This window comes from Salvelinus sp. IW2-2015, linkage group LG20 (assembly GCF_002910315.2).
Source record: "Salvelinus sp. IW2-2015 linkage group LG20, ASM291031v2, whole genome shotgun sequence".
NCBI lineage: Eukaryota > Metazoa > Chordata > Actinopteri > Salmoniformes > Salmonidae > Salvelinus > Salvelinus sp. IW2-2015.
Window position 1 is genome coordinate 2,287,475 of NC_036860.1, and position 18,618 is coordinate 2,306,092.

At 42.1% G+C, this 18,618-nt stretch overlaps 1 protein-coding gene and 1 long non-coding RNA gene across 2 annotated transcripts in view; both read left to right on the top strand.

Moving 5' to 3' along the window:
• Nucleotides 1-5,925: 5,925 nt before the first annotated feature.
• Nucleotides 5,926-14,983, top strand: LOC111982045 (uncharacterized). Its single transcript, XR_002879653.2, has 3 exons — nucleotides 5,926-6,114; nucleotides 7,315-7,365; nucleotides 14,801-14,983. It is a non-coding gene; the product is annotated as an uncharacterized lncRNA (long non-coding RNA).
• A 1,534-nt stretch (nucleotides 14,984-16,517) lies between these two features.
• The window catches only part of LOC111981186 (myocardin-related transcription factor A-like), a 35,569-nt gene continuing 33,468 nt past the window's right edge, over nucleotides 16,518-18,618 (top strand). The window contains 1 exon segment of the mRNA XM_070433739.1: nucleotides 16,518-16,711. Coding sequence (XP_070289840.1) covers nucleotides 16,552-16,711 — 160 coding nt within the window. The 5' untranslated portion in view covers nucleotides 16,518-16,551.

An 18,618-nucleotide genomic window follows, 5' to 3' on the forward strand; every position in this document is an offset into this window, starting at 1 on the left:
AAATAAAAGGGAGGGGGTCTGAGAAGGAGTACTCAAACAAAAAGTCCATTATTAGATGGGAACATCTGTAGGGCGGATGATTTGTGGATTAGGTCTCGATGGAAAAAGCGGGAGCGTGACAAAGAGAGATGAGGACGCAGGAGTTAGTTTACTGATGCGGCACCAGCTCTTCTCATTGTTGATTGGATATAAAGATTGAAGGTAAAGTATTGTTTAATTTAATTACTTACGAGTTATTTACCGTCTGTTTATCGTTCTTGAATAGCATCGTTGTCGTTTAAAAAAGTAACTTTAATTACATTAAGTATTGAAAAACGCAATGTGTTCTGCACTATCCAAGCAAAGCCTATGCGTTTAAGAACTTCAATTACGCGGCAACGCGGCCTACGCTGTATGTGTTACAGTAGGATTTTGGAGTGTTCTTATCATTGTCTTTTAAGCTGCGACTAGTTCAACTAATTAAAGCACAGATATACATTATTAAATGTACATGTCCTCTATCTACAATACCATACTCAGCGAAGCGTGATTACTGTATTCTCCAACCAAAGTATAAGTGTTTGCCTTATTTGAGATATCCTCAGAATCTGGATTCTGACACTCCACTCAAAACGCTTCAAGCCTTTCGTGATAAAGCACTTAGGTGAACACTTTTGCAAGTATATTTATTCCTGCTTTGCTGCTGCTGGCGCTGTCTTCAGTGGTAGCTCAAAGAGTCCCACCACTGCCTCTGCTACAAACACTCGGATTGGTGGACTGCCAGTCTCGCGGGTTCCTCCAAAGTGCCCATGGCCTGTCCCATGCACCTGCTGCTGACCTGGTGGTAACTTGCTGATGGAAGTGCGGAGCCGTGCCTTTGCCGGACTTTGGTCACTGCGTGTCCTGGTGCTGTTGATAGTGGAATCCAGCTGCTGCAACCCGAGGTAACACATGCGAAAACCCATATATGTCATATACTCATGGGGGACCTACTGTGTACATTTTGTTCTATCCTAACACTAGTAATGGATTGAGACACTGCGATAGCCTATGCATATGCATATTAGCATAGGAATTTGATGTGGATATGAGGGTTTGATGCCGATGTACTTTTAATGTTAAATTTACTTGTACCCTCCTCCGCTCAGGCCTTCTACTCCCTCTCCTTTCTGGAGAAGCTGGACATGAGCCGTAACAAAGCTGCGCCGGCTGCCGTCGGACTTCTCCCACGTCTTCCTCGGTCCGGGATCCGGCTGGACAAACACCTTGAGCGGCTGGAAGTCTCGCCTGAGCATGAGAGCCTGGAGAAGCTGGACCTCAGCCCACAACCACATCACCTTCTCCAGCCAGGAGCCTTCCGGGCCGTTCTGACGGCGCACCTCTACCCCATGCCAACCAGCTGGGAGCTGTGCCATGGTTCCCTGTCCATGCTGCCCGTCCTGGAGGCCTGCACTGGGCCAGAACACACATCACTCACATCGACACGAAGCTCTGGCTCCCCTGCACAGCTCACCGCTGGGCTAGAGGAAACCAGCTGCAGCACCTTAAGTTCAAACCTTCTTGGCCTCCACACTGCCGGCCCACCTGCAGCTCAGCTGGCACGTGGAACGCGACTCGACCTGCACGGGTCTTCAGCAAGCTGCTGAGTGTGCGCCACTTGCACGTTGACGACTACCACAACGTGACGTGCCGCGAGCCTTTGCACTGGCGGGTGCCTCGCTGGCTGGTGGACAGTCAGTTGTGCATGGCAGAGACGGCCCCGGCTGGTCATCACTGTGACGGTGCTGGTTACCGTTGGCAGCTGTGGTTATGGCTGGAGCACACCCGCAAGAAAACCACGTGGCGGCAAGAGCTGGGATGCTGAGTCGCAGTCCCAGGAAGGGGGACTCATGGGGAGGACACGAGTGAGTGTTAATCAGTTCGATAGATGCATTTTCCCTCACCGATCGAATCATATTTCACACCTGCTCCCTGGTCATTTTAGTTTGAAGAAATAAAAGGGTCCATTTCCCATGCACGCAAACTGACTGTGAGGTCATAACAACCTCAGGCTCAGACTGCTCCTTAACATTCGATTGGAACTTGTTGGAGGCATTATTCTCTCTTCACTTCATCATGGTCATAATGCATGGCCATTCTGGTTCCAAGAGTTTGAGAAACAATATTAGAGTATGAGCAGTTTTGCATGATGTATCTAGAAGTCTGTTACTGAACTGGAGGACTGGACGTCATTATTTTTCGGTGTATCATTTAAGACCTACCTGAAGTGTTTGACTGCTTACAATTTACCCTGTTAATTTATGTCTTAAAACACCAGTACAGTGTTTGTCTTTTTCTGTTCAACATTTTCTCTTCAATGTCTATTCCATTTCTGCACACTGTCGAGAAAACATGAGTGTCATGTTTCAAATGTAGGCCTATACTCAAAGTACAGTAGTTATTTTTGTTTTCATGAATGATGATGATTATCTTCTAACACATGGATATGTTTGATAGGGAATTTATTGTATACAGATGGTAATAAAGTATGATTCTTTTTTTGACTCTACCTTGTGATGTACCTGGATTAAATCTTTGCCAGATTTGAGTATAGGGGTCTCCACTTTCCCTATTCCATGCACTGCACTAGAGTTAAACACTCCCTTAGATGATCAACATCTGCTTTAGACAAGGTCAGATTATTCACCAATTAATCGCCACTATTCCAGCTCACACACAGATTAAAGCCGGTTTCAATCTATCTAGGTCTGCCATGATGTGACAAAATGTTCTCCCCTTTTAGATGAAAATGTGCGTTCGGTAACATACGTTTTGCTTGTGGGTTTGGCCTCCAGCCTGGAGAAGCCGGACCTCGGCCACAACCACATCATATTCCTGKGGGTTTGGTGATATTGAAATAGAGTGCACAGATGAAACACTTTGAAGTACTTAATTTTAGGAAGTGCGCAGTTTTGCATTAGATTCCGATAAAGGACATGGAGGATTTCAGATTCTGACACCGGTCTTTCGCCAGAGACAAATTGCTGCAGGGTTTAAAAGGCTTAGATCCAGGTCACAGCGAGAATGATGTGGCATATGGGCCTGGCCTCTAGAGCAACATCAGCAGATTACGGCTCTGATTAAAAACCAGAGGAGGAAACGAACTGCCACGGGTAGAAAACAGACAGCCACCCAGCTCAAATCCCCTGGGCAGACCTTATCTAAGAGGAGGATAATGTCCAGAAATTGAACCTGTATCGGTACTGATGCTGTTTCTGCTCAGCATCCTTATAAATGGATCTGGATAAGGAGAAGCGATTCAGCAATGGAGATATGGGCCAGCCACCCATGTGACCAAATCTATTATCAGATGAACCAGATAACAATGATATGACATAACAATGGCATAATAACCGTCTACTACCAGCAGGTGTGTGTATTACAATGTTTAAGTTGTCAGAACCCAGTGCAGATCTATGAGATTGACATAGGGCGTTTTAATACAAACTAGCTCTCATCCTTTAATTAAAAACATAAGACAGGACAGACGAAGGTATTATAAGTTACATAATTAAATTCCATTCGCTCATATTGCACAACAGAAACCAGATGCCATTGTCTCTGAAAAAAACTCTAATTTAGCCAAGAGAAAATAGTATGGGATTTTATGACATTAAAGTCTTCATAATCAACCCAGAGGATTTGGATTTCCTTAGCTTCCTACCTTCAACACCCCAGTTCAAACCTAACCTAGCCTCAACCCTAACCCTAGATTCGTGTCCACATCCCAGTTCAACCCTAACCCTAAACCGAATCATAACCTTAGCTTCATGTCTACATCCTGGTCCACAAACCAAATAATCTGTAGTAATTTGAGTTACACAATATATTTTTAGATACTATAGGATGATTTGGACATAAAGTGTGCAAATGCTAATATAGGAACCATTGACTTGCATTGGATTTGTGCCACAAATACTTAAAAGTTAGCATTTGAATCAGTGGCCAGTTAAACCAAAGCATGGATTGTTGTCATACCTTGTCCATAGACTGCTTAAAGGGTAAGGAAACCAATATGTCATTTTGGTGAACTATTCCTTTACGTTTTCTAATGCGTGTTCCTATTTCTTTTTATTAGTAACGTGTCTTTGTCATTCTTGTTAATAGATCTAATGTGCTGTTGAAGATTAGCCAGGAGGGCATTTCTGGTTTCCCACACGTTGCATGAAACTATTTAAATTAGATTTTGTGGAAACTGTTGACAGATGGGGGGGCCAAATCCACCATTTGAGATGATTTATGTCTGTACCAAATGTACACAGTGGTGGAAAAAGTACCGAATTGTCGTACTTGAGTGAAAGTATAAATACCTTAATAAAAAGTTACTTAAGTGAAAGTCACCCAGTAAAATAGTACTTGAGTAAAGTCAAAGTATTTGGTTTTAAATATACTTAAGTATCAGAAGTAAATGTAATTGCTAAAATATACTTAAGTATCAAAAGTAGAAGTAAAAGTATATATCATTTCACATTTTTTATTTAAAGCAAAGCAGCCGGCACCATTTTTTTTTTTTTTTTAATGTACGGATAGCCCGGGGCACACTTCAASACTCAGACATTATTTACAAAAGATGCATTTGTGTTTAGTGAGTCCGCCAGAACATAGGCAGTAGGGATGACCACGTGTTATTTTCATAAGTGCGTCAATTTCACCATTTCCCTGTCCTGCTAAGCATTCAAAATGTAATGAGTACTTTGGGTTGTCAGAGAAAATGTATGGAGTAAAAAGTACAATATTTTCTTTAGAAATGTAGTGAAGTAAAAGTTGTCAAAAATATAAATAGTAAAGTACAGATACCCCAAAAAACTACTTAAGTAGTACTTTAAAGTATTTTTACTTAAGTACTTTACACCACTGAGCATACATAAAGGCGTCATAAGGACTACATAAATGCTTCCCAAATAATCGATAACTGTATGTCATACTCTATAAATGCACTATGTATGTTTATACACCATTTATAGAGTATGACATATGCTTATAGATGATTTGTTAAGCCTTTATGTAGTGCTTATGAAGCCTATATGTTAGCTTAGTACTTAGTAGGACAACTCCACACAAGCATCTGGGCTAGCTCCCAATTGACTCCGATTCACTCCTTGAAGAGCGTTCCTTGTCCCCGAATCGCCTAGAATGCACAGCGCTTCACACTGACAACGCATGGACTACGCACACAATGGGCGTTAATTCGATTCCAATTGAGTTTCCCATCTCCTCAAAAGTATCTCTGGAAGAGTCGACGAAAGGACATGCTTTTCCCAGTGTGTTTCTGTTGATTTAAGGTTACTTTGGTTTTGAAGATTCTGTCTCCATCTAGTGGGGAAAAGGAAAACAGTAATGTCCAGAAAATCAATAGAATCAGTGTATGGTGTATTTATGTGAGGATGGTTTGTGTTAAAAATGTGAATAAACTTAGTATTTTACTGTGGTGCTAAACACCAAAGATTTAATCCTAATAATGGAAGTAGATCAACGACAGGGTTGGAACACTTACTAAATATGGTTTCCCCAAACATCTGGCCATTAAAGTGAGAATCATTTGTTAGAGCTGCAGGATTTTTGCTTGGGCGGAAGACATCGGGACTAAATCGTTTTTTAAACTGCTTTCAACCCTACTTCTGTACTGATGTTGGTGTAGTGACAACTGATATTGTGGGCCTGGAATGGGATGTGTGATATGTATAGGACTTTTATTTTGACGCGCATTCGAAATAGTTGATAGCAAACACGCACAATGTTGTATCATTTGGGAAAAACTGTTTAATGCAAACAAATATAATTAATTTTATTTAACTGGTATACGATATATCGAGTATTAAGATATTGTTCTCCTTATTTAATAATTTACACTTAAAGACTACAGGACAGAACTCTTATTCTGAAGGATTGTTATTCTTGCAGGTTTGACACTCGTTTGAGTGAGCAGTTTGTGAGGGAATGTTATTAGCTAGCTAGCTTTAACAACGGTCAGTAAAGTATCGATTTGATTGAAGACCAATGGAAATGCGACGAACATGTCGACCATAACTTTTCTGTCGTCACCACTCGAATGCTTGCGGTCTCGGTTCCATACCACCAGTGTTTTTCTCTTGCGAGGTGAGTTGAACCGCTAATGTTAGCAACTAGGTTAGCTATCAAATAATCGCAATCAGACTAGGGAGCTGGCTAGGGATTAGGTAAATTAGCCAGTTTAGCAACAGTGCACCCACATCTGGCTACACGGGGCTAAAATCTGGTTTATGGCTGCTCCACTGGCACGAGCCATGAGTCTATGTAGCTAGCATCTAGCGAGCGTATTACGTAATAGTTACAGCACAATTACCATAATGGTTAGATAGCTAACGTTAGGGAACTAGCCGTTAAACCACACACTATCTATCTAGTTGTCAATCACAATGTTAGCCTAAAAACTCACGCCTGCTAACATGACTTGCTAGCTAAGGCATCTGGCCTTATCGTTTTTCAAGATTTGCATAGCTATATGACCAGCAGGGTCAAATAATCACAGTGGTTATAGAGGATGCAACAAGTAAAGGTGAGTTTGGGAGGACGGAGGCTAGCATCCAACGTTATTGTGCATTAAAGCCGCTGCCTCCCGCATGTCCTATCTTAAAAATAGAAGTATAAAGAGGGATATTGCTATTATAAACTGGTTACCAATGTAATTAGAGCAGTAAATATAAACGTTTTGTCATACCCGTGGTATATGGTCTGATATACCACGGCTGTCAGCCAATCAGCATTCAGGGCTCGAACCACCAAGTTTATAAATTAGCATTTATACTGCCTGTAAAAGTGGAGTGGGCTAGAGTTGTGGATTCACATCATGCCTGTTATCTTTCTCAAGGYTTAGATTTGTGTCGATTTGGCAAGAAATGTAAACCTAWCCTTGTGTCAAATCTCTATATTTTATTTTCCGGCCATGACATAAGTGCTTCATATTTATTTGGCTCACAGATAACCCTATTCAGGCTGATCCTCTGCACTTGGCCTACTTTTTCTATTGTCAGTGCCTATGACCAGGTGGATTATCTAAATGCTGTATTATACTTACGCGGGGTGGGTCTACCTAGCATCTAATCTCTATCAAGCTTGAGCTTTGAGTAAATGGGAGACCTGAAAACAGTTGGCCTGCTCCTTGGACAGGAATTAGGATCTAAAATACATTTTATCTAAGGTTTAGAGATTAAGATATTTATGTAATCTGTTTACATGTTATAACAAATGTATCTCTTTATCTCTCTTTTATCCTCACTACCCCTCCCCTCTCCTTTCACTTTTTCACAATGAGAGCAGCCCCATTGAAATGGAAACACCCAGGACCTTGTTAAACAGGAAATAGACCAGGTATGCTATGCACAAACGCCTCTCGTAATCTCACGATTACACACTCCTTTTGGTTGAAGTCATACTGTTCTTATGACCTATGTTACTGCTGTCATCATCATGTTGCTGTGCCCATGCTGTGAAACCCCTTTCTTCAATCATGAAGGTCTAGTTAGTTTGTTTTCCTCTTGTTTTTCCATCTTCTTTCATCTCCTCCACTTTCTTTGAATCATGGCTTGAGTTCATTTAGCTCATCCATGTTCAGTTCATATCTCACTTCAAACTGGACAAGATTATAGGTAGTTGAAATACATTCTGAATCTTGGCATAGAAGTGTCAATCACTTTGAATCCTAATGTTTCATTACCGGGGCTGAAACTTGTAACAGTACACCTTGTACTGTGTTTGCACCATAATAACATTAATGCTAAGAATAAGAACTCACTTTCTGAATTAGTAACTGTTCCACACACACTGTTATGTACAACTTGGTATGTAAACACAAACACAGCATGTACTGGGCTAGTTTTGGTTTGCTAATGCCATGTAAATGATCAGTGTGTTGGTTGTAGATATGTTTGACAGTTCTGTCAGTAGTGGAACTGGACCATCTGGCAGGGATTACGCACATGTGTAATTAAGACGTCGGGCAGACTCCGTGGCATTGTGACTCTAGTGACATCATCAGAGACAGCAAGTCCTCCGGCTACTCCCAACAGGGGCCTAGGAGGAAGGGCTTTAGACTGCCATGCTGTCTACATGCTGCCCCAATGGTCCCATGCATCACAACAAATAGTGAACCCTAAAACCTGATTTGAATTATTTCTCCACTGTGAAGGAAAATAAGTGCGGATCACGTGGTGGTGACGCAGGACTTTTTCTGTCTGAACATGAGGGATGCAGAGAGGCTGGGCTATGATGTCATTGCTTTGGCAGGGGAAATGATTAATGTGTTGAATCTCAGACCGTGCTCTTCAAATTCAGTCCAGCTTGTTCTGAGTGCCGACTGTAATGAATCATTGAAAAAACTGTCCATGGTGAAGAATTGGGATAGGAGGGTTCACAGTTAGGCAGTGTTGTGTAAAGTAGGGGACATTGAGGCTTTGGGTGTTGTTAGGATAGTCTTTTTGTGCCAGTCAGACTCGCACAGCTTTGAACATCTGTTTTTTGTCTCACCCCAAAAACCTGACCCTACACTTCCTCACAGAATGTGAAGCTTGTTTGAAATAGAAAGTAAGAGCCTGGGTGTTTATTTGTATTTCGTAGGTAGGTAGGCAGATGCCTGTGTGGAGTTGGTTTCGATCTCCTGACATGATAGCCTTTATCTCCAAAAGTTGTATTGGTAATAAAAGGTCTTGAAAGATAAGCTCTGTCTGTTGCAGTTGCTTTGCAAATCAAGAAACAGATGATCCTTTTAGAGTTTTTAATGCTAGAATGAACATTAGGCTACTGAATATTAACCTGGCAGGGGAAACACTACTGTACGTCTATACCATTAAGACCAAAGCCAGAATCCCAGGTATTAAAAAGTGTTCAGATGGCGAGAGTTCTTACAGGAGAGCATTACAGTGTAAGTTCAATGCTCTGGGTCTTGAGATCAGTGTCTATCAAATKATGGGATTTATCTGGGTTCCAGGTGGAGAAAGACTCCAAAGTTGGGTAAATATCGGGAGAAATTATATGGACAAGATACAGAAGCAAAATAACACATAGCTAGCCTAATATCCATGCTGAAACGATTAGGTCAGTCACATGTGGTCCTGTTGAGGGATGCAGTAACTCATTGTGATACATTCTATTAGTGCTCAGTACAGGCTACAGGTGTGGCGTGCTGTCATTCTAAGGGAAGGTAAAAGTCCCTCCAACAGCACATGACCAAGATCCTTTATAATAAGCAAAACGGGTCTCTGAAAGTACAGGATTAAAGTGTRTCTATAGAATATCTGGGTATGTTGTTGTTTTGAATAATTCTGGGTTTGTTTAACATTTCTGTCAGCTGTTTTGTCTCAGTAGGACTTCTACTTCTACTATGTTTCCCAACTGGTTGTCAAGTCAACATGGTTTACCTGGACAACAGTCCAGTGTTATATCATTCTTATGGCTCTTCTAGCTATCGTTCTGTTGTCTTCTGTTATCGTGTATCATTGTATCTATCACAAGTTCACAACAACCCTTCAGGTTACCATGTCACTTTCACTAGAGCTTCCTGGACAGTCCCTGCGGCATCTTTTGGCTTAGTTAAATATTAGTGAAACTATTTCCATTTARTTATGGACAGTGTTGATGGTTTTGGTAGAACTGAATTATCATAAGTGTATTTGATTAAAGCACTCTGTGTAATAGCTTTCTGTGAAATTACAGGTGAGTCACTCTTATAACACTCGTCAGCAGCTGACTTGACTCATTTCATAAGAACCAAAAGTGTGACAGTTTGTAAAAGATGGATAACTCATTTTCTGCTCACTACTAATAAGCAGCACCCTTTCAGCACATAGCCTAGGCCTATATCTATCTATGGCAAGAGGTGGACAAGGGCAGTGGAGCAAGTTTGACGAAAGGGGATGGGTTGCCATGGAAACTGACATAGTATATTATGAACCTSTTTTTAGAAAGAGCCCGGTTTGAAAATAACCAGTTTTCTTGAAGGATTGAAAAGCCCTGGGGATGGTCACCAGTCAGGACCAGTGGAGTTCAAAGGTTGTGTGAACTCAGGCTTCCCATGCAATGCTTCTCTTGTGACCTCTCCTTCAGCTTGAAAAGTGTGGAGGTGTGGCGCTCCCCTGTCCTGACAGCATAATATGTTTTTGTATGTGCTCCAACAGTTGTAGCTAGATTGTGTAAAGGTGGAAGCCTCTGGAACATGGCTCGAGTATCAGGAGGCTATTGTTGTGATTTTGGTTCACAGAGGGCAGCTGTGTTAATCCRCCCATCGGGCTCAGGTTACTGCCATGTTGACTTAAAGGTCCCGCACAGTCATCCTATTTCCCAAKTAAAAATAGCCTTTTAATGACCAAACATGCTCAGAATTTAATACATTTTACCTTCTCTCATCTATAACGATCAGTAAGCCTGAAAGAACTGTCTGAGTGGGCAGAGGGTTTATATTCATGTGCTCTCCTTGACTGACAGCTCTTTCAAACATCCCTGTGTACATTGCCAGGTAACAAGGTAAATGGGCCACAAGTTATTGATGACTAGGTAAACAATGGACCACATGTCATTCTGAGCCTAAACAGTATGTACCAACCCATTTTCTCAGCAATATGCTCTCWTGGTTGACAGAGCTGATCATGGACTGTTGAATATCAGCAGCAATACACAATTGCATTTYTATTGTTTTGTAACTAATTACAGAATACAGTTCACTGATACACTTCTTCACCAGAATGAGTAAAGCCTGAGTCACCTTAGACATAAGGGGAATGTACATGAAAACAGCATACAATAAGTRTACTGCACAATTTATTGGTGSCCTTGCATTAGCATTATAAAGGAAAATATGTTCAGAATTGTATGTATTGATCAGATGTTTGTTTGATTATTTACAATAGGCCAGCATAGCTGAAATATTGATCAACATGAACACTCATGAGAATAATAAAGGTGAGAAATAATGGTTAGACGTCATTTGACCGAGCAGACGGGTTTGGCCGTGTACTTTTTACTGAAACTTTTCAGTGTTTGTATTTGGAATTTTTGTGTGCCTGTAATTCTCTATATTTGAAATTAATAACTATGACTTACAGTATGTTGGGTCTGGCTTCACAGTATATCCCCTTTTTACAGCATATCCCCTTTCTTTTTCTTGCTAAAGCTGATTTTGTATCACAGCATATTCCTGCTACGGTGGTTGCCTGGGAAGCAGTGCAGACAGAGTAGATGTTGGAATTTCTCAAATGCCTTATTACAGCTTGATGAGTGGAAAGATTAAAGGAGATGGAAATTGAAATAATAATCCCCCCCTTAATCATCATGATTAGCCCCAATAACACAAGCTACATTAACTGTAAGGCAACAACCCACACAATAGAATGGCAWAAATGTGATTTTCAGATGTTAAATTACAAATACTATAGAACAGAAACCATATAGTGACTATCAGATGTGTTACAGAAAATATACAGTCAAAACAGTCACAGTTACAGCCACCGTGTCAGACTCCTCAACCTCTGTTACATACATTATGGTCAGAGCTTGCAACATCCACTGATCCACTGTCAATGATGGTACAGCAGCCGTCTTCAGGATTAGCTTCCTGGCAACACCCATCCAATGTTCTCCCCAATTGATAAAGCATCTTCGCTCTAAATTTGCACTGCACACGCGTGACATGATCGTAATTTTCGGTGCAGCCTGTCCCCCTGAAATGAAAAGCAGCCACTGCTGTCAGATGTCTTCATTCTTCTGAAAATAGTGTAACGTTAAATTAACACTGGTATCCAGCCACAACACCGTGTGCTTTTTCCAGCATGCTGGTAAGTAGCTTGCTTGATAAAAGTCACAGTTGACAAGGGTTATGTATCGTTCTGCTTGAGCCATCTTACGGTTTGTAAACAAAGCCATATGATGTGCTCATGTGATGACTGTTCAGGTTTTACATATTTAAATGAGTTAAGATTATAAGACTACCATAGGTGTATGACATTTCCAGCTTTACTTGACGTTGCGTAAAGCTGGTACTAAATCCTGCCTCCTGGATCCAAATCAAATCACATTTTWATTGTCACATACACATGGTTAGCAGATGTTAATACGAGTGTARCGAAATGCTTGTGCTTCTAGTTCCGACCATGCAGTAATATCTAACAAGTAATCTAACAACTTCACAACAACTACCTTATACACGCAAGTGTAAAGGAATTAATAATATTACATAAAAATATATGGATGAGAGATTGGCCGAACGGCATAGGCAAGATACCGTAGATGAACAAGACAATATGCACATATGAGTTAGTAATGAGGTATGTAACATTATATAAAGTCATTGTTTAAAGTGAATAGTGATACATTTATTACATCCAATTTTTATATTAAAGTGGCTAGAGTTGAGTCAGTATTTGGCAGCAGCAACTCAATGTTAGTATGCTGTTTAACAACAGTCTGATGGCTTGAGATAGAAGCTGTTTTTCAGTCTCCTCGGTCCTAGCTTTGATCACCTGTACTGACCTCGTCTTCTTGGATGATAGCGTGGGTGAACACAGTGGCTCGGGTGGTTGTGTCCTTGATGATCTTTTTGCCTTCCTGTGACATCGGGTGGGTAGTGTCCTGGAGGGCAGGTAGTTTGCCCCCAGTGATGGCGTTGTGCAGACCTCACTACCCTCTGGAGAGCCTACGGTTGTGGGCGAGCAGTTACTGTATCAGGCGTGATACAGCCCGACAGATGCTTCGATTGTGCATCTGTAGAAGTTTCGTGAGGTTTTGGTGACAAGCTGAATTTTCTTCAGCCTCCTGAGGTTGAAGAGGCACTGCTGCGCCTTCTTCACCACGCTGTCTGTGTGGGTGGACCATTTCAGTTTGTCCATGATGTGTACGCCAAGGAACTTGAAGCTTTCCACCTTCTCCACTACTGTCCCGCTGATGTGGATAGGGGGCTGCTCCCTCTGCTGTTTCCTGAAGTCCATGATCATCTCCTTTGTTTTGTTGACATTGAGTGTGCGATGGGGGGGCAGTAACTTTATGATCAACTTTGTCAATGTACCAGCTAGTCATTTTTCAGATTGGGTCAACCTACAGTACTATTAACTGGTTTCATTTAAATATCATCAAATTTCACTGTTCGCTACCTTTTAAATTGCATTCAAACAGCCATCGATAAAATGCAATTGTGTCCGTAGCTTATGCCTGTCCATACCCTAACCCCACCGCCACCGTGGGGCACTCTGTTCACAACGTTCACATCAGCAAACTGCTCGTCCACATGACGCCATGCAGCYCGGTACAGTTGAAACCGGGATTCATCTGTGAAGAGCACACTTCTCCAGCGTGCCAGTGGATATCGAAGGTGAGCATTTCCCAACTGAAGTGGGTTAACGACACCAAACTGCAGTCAGATTAAGACCCTGGTGAGGACGGGTTGTGCAAACCCACAATTTCATCATCTGTCCGGGTGGCTGGTCTCAGACAATCCCACAGGTGAAGAAGCCAGATGTSGAGGTCCTGGACTGGCGTGGTTACACGTGGTCTGCGGTTGTGAGGCCGGTTGGACCTACTGCCAAATTCTCTAAGATGTTGGGGGTGACTTTTTGTAGAGATGTTAATAAATAAATTCAACAATAAATTCTCTGGCAACAGCTCTGGTGGACATTCCTGCAGTCAGCATGTCAATTGCACCCTCCCTCAACTTGAGACATCTGTGGCATTGTGTTGTGTGACAACTGCACATTTGTTGTGACCTTTTATTGTCCCTAGCACAAGGTGCACCTGTGTAATGATCATGCTGTTTAATCAACTTCTTGATATGCCACACCTGTCAGGTGGATGAATTATCTTGGCAAAGGAGAAATGCTCATTAACAAGAATTTGAGAGAAATAAACTTTTTGTGCGTATGGAACATTCTGGGATCTTTTATTTCAGCTCATGAAACATGGGACCAACACTTTACATGTTGCGTTTTGTATTTTTGTTCAGTGTATATATAAAACACAGRRAAATCACCTTTTTGACTGCACTGGGCCTTTAACCAAGGGGTGAGGCACTAAATAAGAAGACAATGGATGGCAGTGAAACACTATGCAAAGCGTTGTATTGCACAGCAGCAAAATTAACTGCTGCACCAAATTCTGTAAAACACAGCTATTCAGCTATGCTGCTGTTTTACCTGCTGAGAAAACTGCAAATAAGTTTAACAATGAATGCATTATGAGTAAAGATCACCACATGACTAATGCAAAAATGGCATGTGGATACAGACTGCATTCCATCAAGCCACATTGATATTTAGTATAGGAGACCATATCGGCACACACTACTAAGTGACAGATTAGCTGGAGGTTTGCAAGAGCACCTTTGTGGCCCATCAGTAGCAAGTTGAGCTCTCATTCCAGGGCTATGTCCGTTTTTAGGCTTCTCCTCTGAATTCGTTAGCATGTGATTTTTTGTAAATATATTTGCATTGGGCGGTGTTTATGTAAGGCGTTGCCATGGCAAGGAGCTGGTCCTCCGCAGTATTGGCTGGGCCCAGTGTTTCATCTGCGGTCCTGCCTGTTATGGTGGGTTGCCATGGGGATGGGCTGGTCCTTCTGCAGCAAGACCCATTAACCTATTGGATTAGGGCTCATACACTCTGTCAGGCTAGTGAACWGGAGGGGAGCCCTGGGAATGTGTCAGGCAGGTGATGTAAGGCAGGAAGCAGTTGGGGATACAAGTAAAGGAGGGATGTTCTAGCCAGTTTAGTAAGATGGTGAGATAGTTCTAGGCATTTTTGATGAATGTGTTATTTTGTTTATCTCTCAGGTCTGTCTGTCAGCCACCCTCCGTCACCCCTGCGATCATGGAGGCCCAAGCAGGGGAGGAGCCAGGCCCAAGTGGTTCGGCTCCTGCATCGTCTGACTCCGCCCCCAGCCCACATAGCGAGGCAGTGACCAATGAGCTGCAAGAGCTGTCGCTGCAACCCGCCCCCAACCTGCTGCCCCTGAGAGANAGTCATTTCTGCTCTCACTTCCGCATGACACCCAGGGGAAGGTGTATGACGTGTTTCTACAGTCCTAAGTGACATGCCCTTTTATAGACAAGCTCTTGAAGAGAGACCTCGCTTTTGGAAATCTCACTTCCGGATAGGAAATGGTCTGTAAAAAGAGTTCTGTTTCACTTAGAGAAATAATTCAAACGGTTTTAGAAACTAGAGAGTGTTTTCTATCCAATAGTAATAATAATATGAATATTGTACGAGCAAGAATTGAGTACGAGGCCGTTTGAAAATGGGCACCTCTTTCCAGTTATTCAATACGCCCCCTGCAGCCATAACAGGTTAATAAATAAATTCAACAATAAATTCTCTGGCAACAGCTCTGGTGGATATTCCTGCAGTCAGCATGTCAATTGCACCCTCCCTCAACTTGAGACATCTGTGGCATTGTGTTGTGTGACAACTGCACATTTGTTGTGACCTTTTATTGTCCCTAGCACAAGGTGCACCTGTGTAATGATCATGCTGTTTAATCAACTTCTTGATATGCCACACCTGTCAGGTGGATGAATTATCTTGGCAAAGGAGAAATGCTCATTAACAAGAATTTGAGAGAAATAAACTTTTTGTGCGTATGGAACATTCTGGGATCTTTTATTTCAGCTCATGAAACATGGGACCAACACTTTACATGTTGCGTTTTGTATTTTTGTTCAGTGTATATATAAAACACAGRRAAATCACCTTTTTGACTGCACTGGGCCTTTAACCAAGGGGTGAGGCACTAAATAAGAAGACAATGGATGGCAGTGAAACACTATGCAAAGCGTTGTATTGCACAGCAGCAAAATTAACTGCTGCACCAAATTCTGTAAAACACAGCTATTCAGCTATGCTGCTGTTTTACCTGCTGAGAAAACTGCAAATAAGTTTAACAATGAATGCATTATGAGTAAAGATCACCACATGACTAATGCAAAAATGGCATGTGGATACAGACTGCATTCCATCAAGCCACATTGATATTTAGTATAGGAGACCATATCGGCACACACTACTAAGTGACAGATTAGCTGGAGGTTTGCAAGAGCACCTTTGTGGCCCATCAGTAGCAAGTTGAGCTCTCATTCCAGGGCTATGTCCGTTTTTAGGCTTCTCCTCTGAATTCGTTAGCATGTGATTTTTTGTAAATATATTTGCATTGGGCGGTGTTTATGTAAGGCGTTGCCATGGCAAGGAGCTGGTCCTCCGCAGTATTGGCTGGGCCCAGTGTTTCATCTGCGGTCCTGCCTGTTATGGTGGGTTGCCATGGGGATGGGCTGGTCCTTCTGCAGCAAGACCCATTAACCTATTGGATTAGGGCTCATACACTCTGTCAGGCTAGTGAACWGGAGGGGAGCCCTGGGAATGTGTCAGGCAGGTGATGTAAGGCAGGAAGCAGTTGGGGATACAAGTAAAGGAGGGATGTTCTAGCCAGTTTAGTAAGATGGTGAGATAGTTCTAGGCATTTTTGATGAATGTGTTATTTTGTTTATCTCTCAGGTCTGTCTGTCAGCCACCCTCCGTCACCCCTGCGATCATGGAGGCCCAAGCAGGGGAGGAGCCAGGCCCAAGTGGTTCGGCTCCTGCATCGTCTGACTCCGCCCCCAGCCCACATAGCGAGGCAGTGACCAATGAGCTGCAAGAGCTGTCGCTGCAGCCCGCCCCCAACCTGCTGCCCCTGAGAGATAGGAAAAACGGTGAGTGCCTGTTCTGATTCCAGGCAACTGCCATCAAGCCCAMTGATGAGATTAAAACCCTGGTGGACTGACGCTATATGGTGCGAAGACCATCCACTTCCATCAGAAAACTTTTGGTATGAACTGTAGAAAATGAAAACTAAGACTGCAGCTATGAAGCATGGACAGGTTACTCAGTCTGAGGCTCTGTGTTGTGTTAACACTTCTATAATGCAGGTAGAACTATAGAACTGTAGAAATGTTACAGTTTGCTCTCATACTTCCTCTCACTTGGCACAGTACCCACAGTGATCTCTGGTCAAGGAGGGAGAGTTGTATGGCAAAGTTGTTAGAATTCCAGCTGAAAGAGCTCAATGAGKGGGAGGAGAGTAGTATCTTACCCATGTGCACTCCGGGTCAAAGGGTACCTGGAATGCAGTTTGCGAAAGTGCACTTGAGGAGTAAAAGCTGGTGTGTGGGAATAAAACCCAGCTGAACTTGAGCTTCTCTCATTAAGTCATGAGGAGGAAGAGCTTGTATATGAAATTATTTTTACAGACATGAGGAAAATAGGAACAAGTGTGTGTGTGTGTAGGCGATAAAGTCTAAACATGGGGGCTACTCTCTCCTTTTCAAATCAAAGTTTATTTGTCAGGTGCGCTGAATACAACCGGTGTAGACCTTAGAGTGAAATGCTTACTTACAGGCCCTAACTAACAGTGCAATTTAAGTAAAAAAATAGGTATTAGGTGAACAATAGATAAGTAAGGAATTAAAAAACAACAGTAAAAAGACAGTGAATAATAACAGTAGCGAGGCTATATACAGTAGCGAGGCTATATACAGTAGCGAGGCTATAACAGTAGTGAGGCTATATACAGGCACCGGTTAGTCGGGCTGATTGAGGTAGTATGTACATGTAGGTATGGTTGAAGTGACTATGCATATATAATAAACAGAAGGTAGCAGTAGTGTAAAAGAGGGGTAAAAGAGCAACAAACACAGTCAGCAGCACTGGAAACATTGAAAAGCACTTTGTTCCACCAAATCCCACCAGCATCCTTAACCACAAGCATCTCAGCGAGGGGAAGCTGTGAGACAAGCACATTTTAAAAAGAGCAGCATGATATCATGAGCAATAAAAGTCTGAGTTAATCGTGTTCACTTTTTCCACTCTTCTCACCCTTTCCACTCATGCTATCATCAGATGCTGTGTGAGTTTACATAGTTAACATTTTATTACCGCAGCCAAAGCAGCAAACTGCAGCTCTAACTTCCCCGAGCGTACACGCCCATGCTCAGTGTTGTAGTAGTGAACTACATGTAGTTTAACTCTGTTTTGCAGTAGCTTGGTGGTAGTTGAACTCAATTCARATCTTGGTAGTGTTTTCAGTAGGTCATAACTTTTTTTGCCTTGAGGCTAGCTACTGGAACTACATTACTTTTTCAGCTGAAAGATAACATTTGTGAAGTAGGCAATTTCCTTTATATTTCAGCATCAGGCCTGTCTAATCCTCACTTGAAACACAGTTTGTGTGTTTAATAGGCTAAATGAAACATTCTGTTAACTTCTGACCCTAGAGTCATCTGTTCTTGCAATTTGTAGTCTGATATTTCAGATTTAGATATGATTATTTATCACAAAGTACTTTGGATGTAATTAACCTCTTGTTCAAAGTAMCTTTAGTTCAGTAAACTATATTTTTCWTAAGGGTAGCTTTAGTGTAGCTTATCTTCTTCCAGTGTGAAGTAATTGGTAGCTTGGTAAACTATATTTTCAGAGTAGCTTCCCCAACACTGCACATGCTGAGTTATTTTAGTAATTTAGAGGTTACATACTTGTCCCAATATTTCACTGAAGTGCAGGCAGCTCAACACGACTGTTTAATGACAAAGTTGGCCTGGATCCAACCACTTTGCCAAGGAGG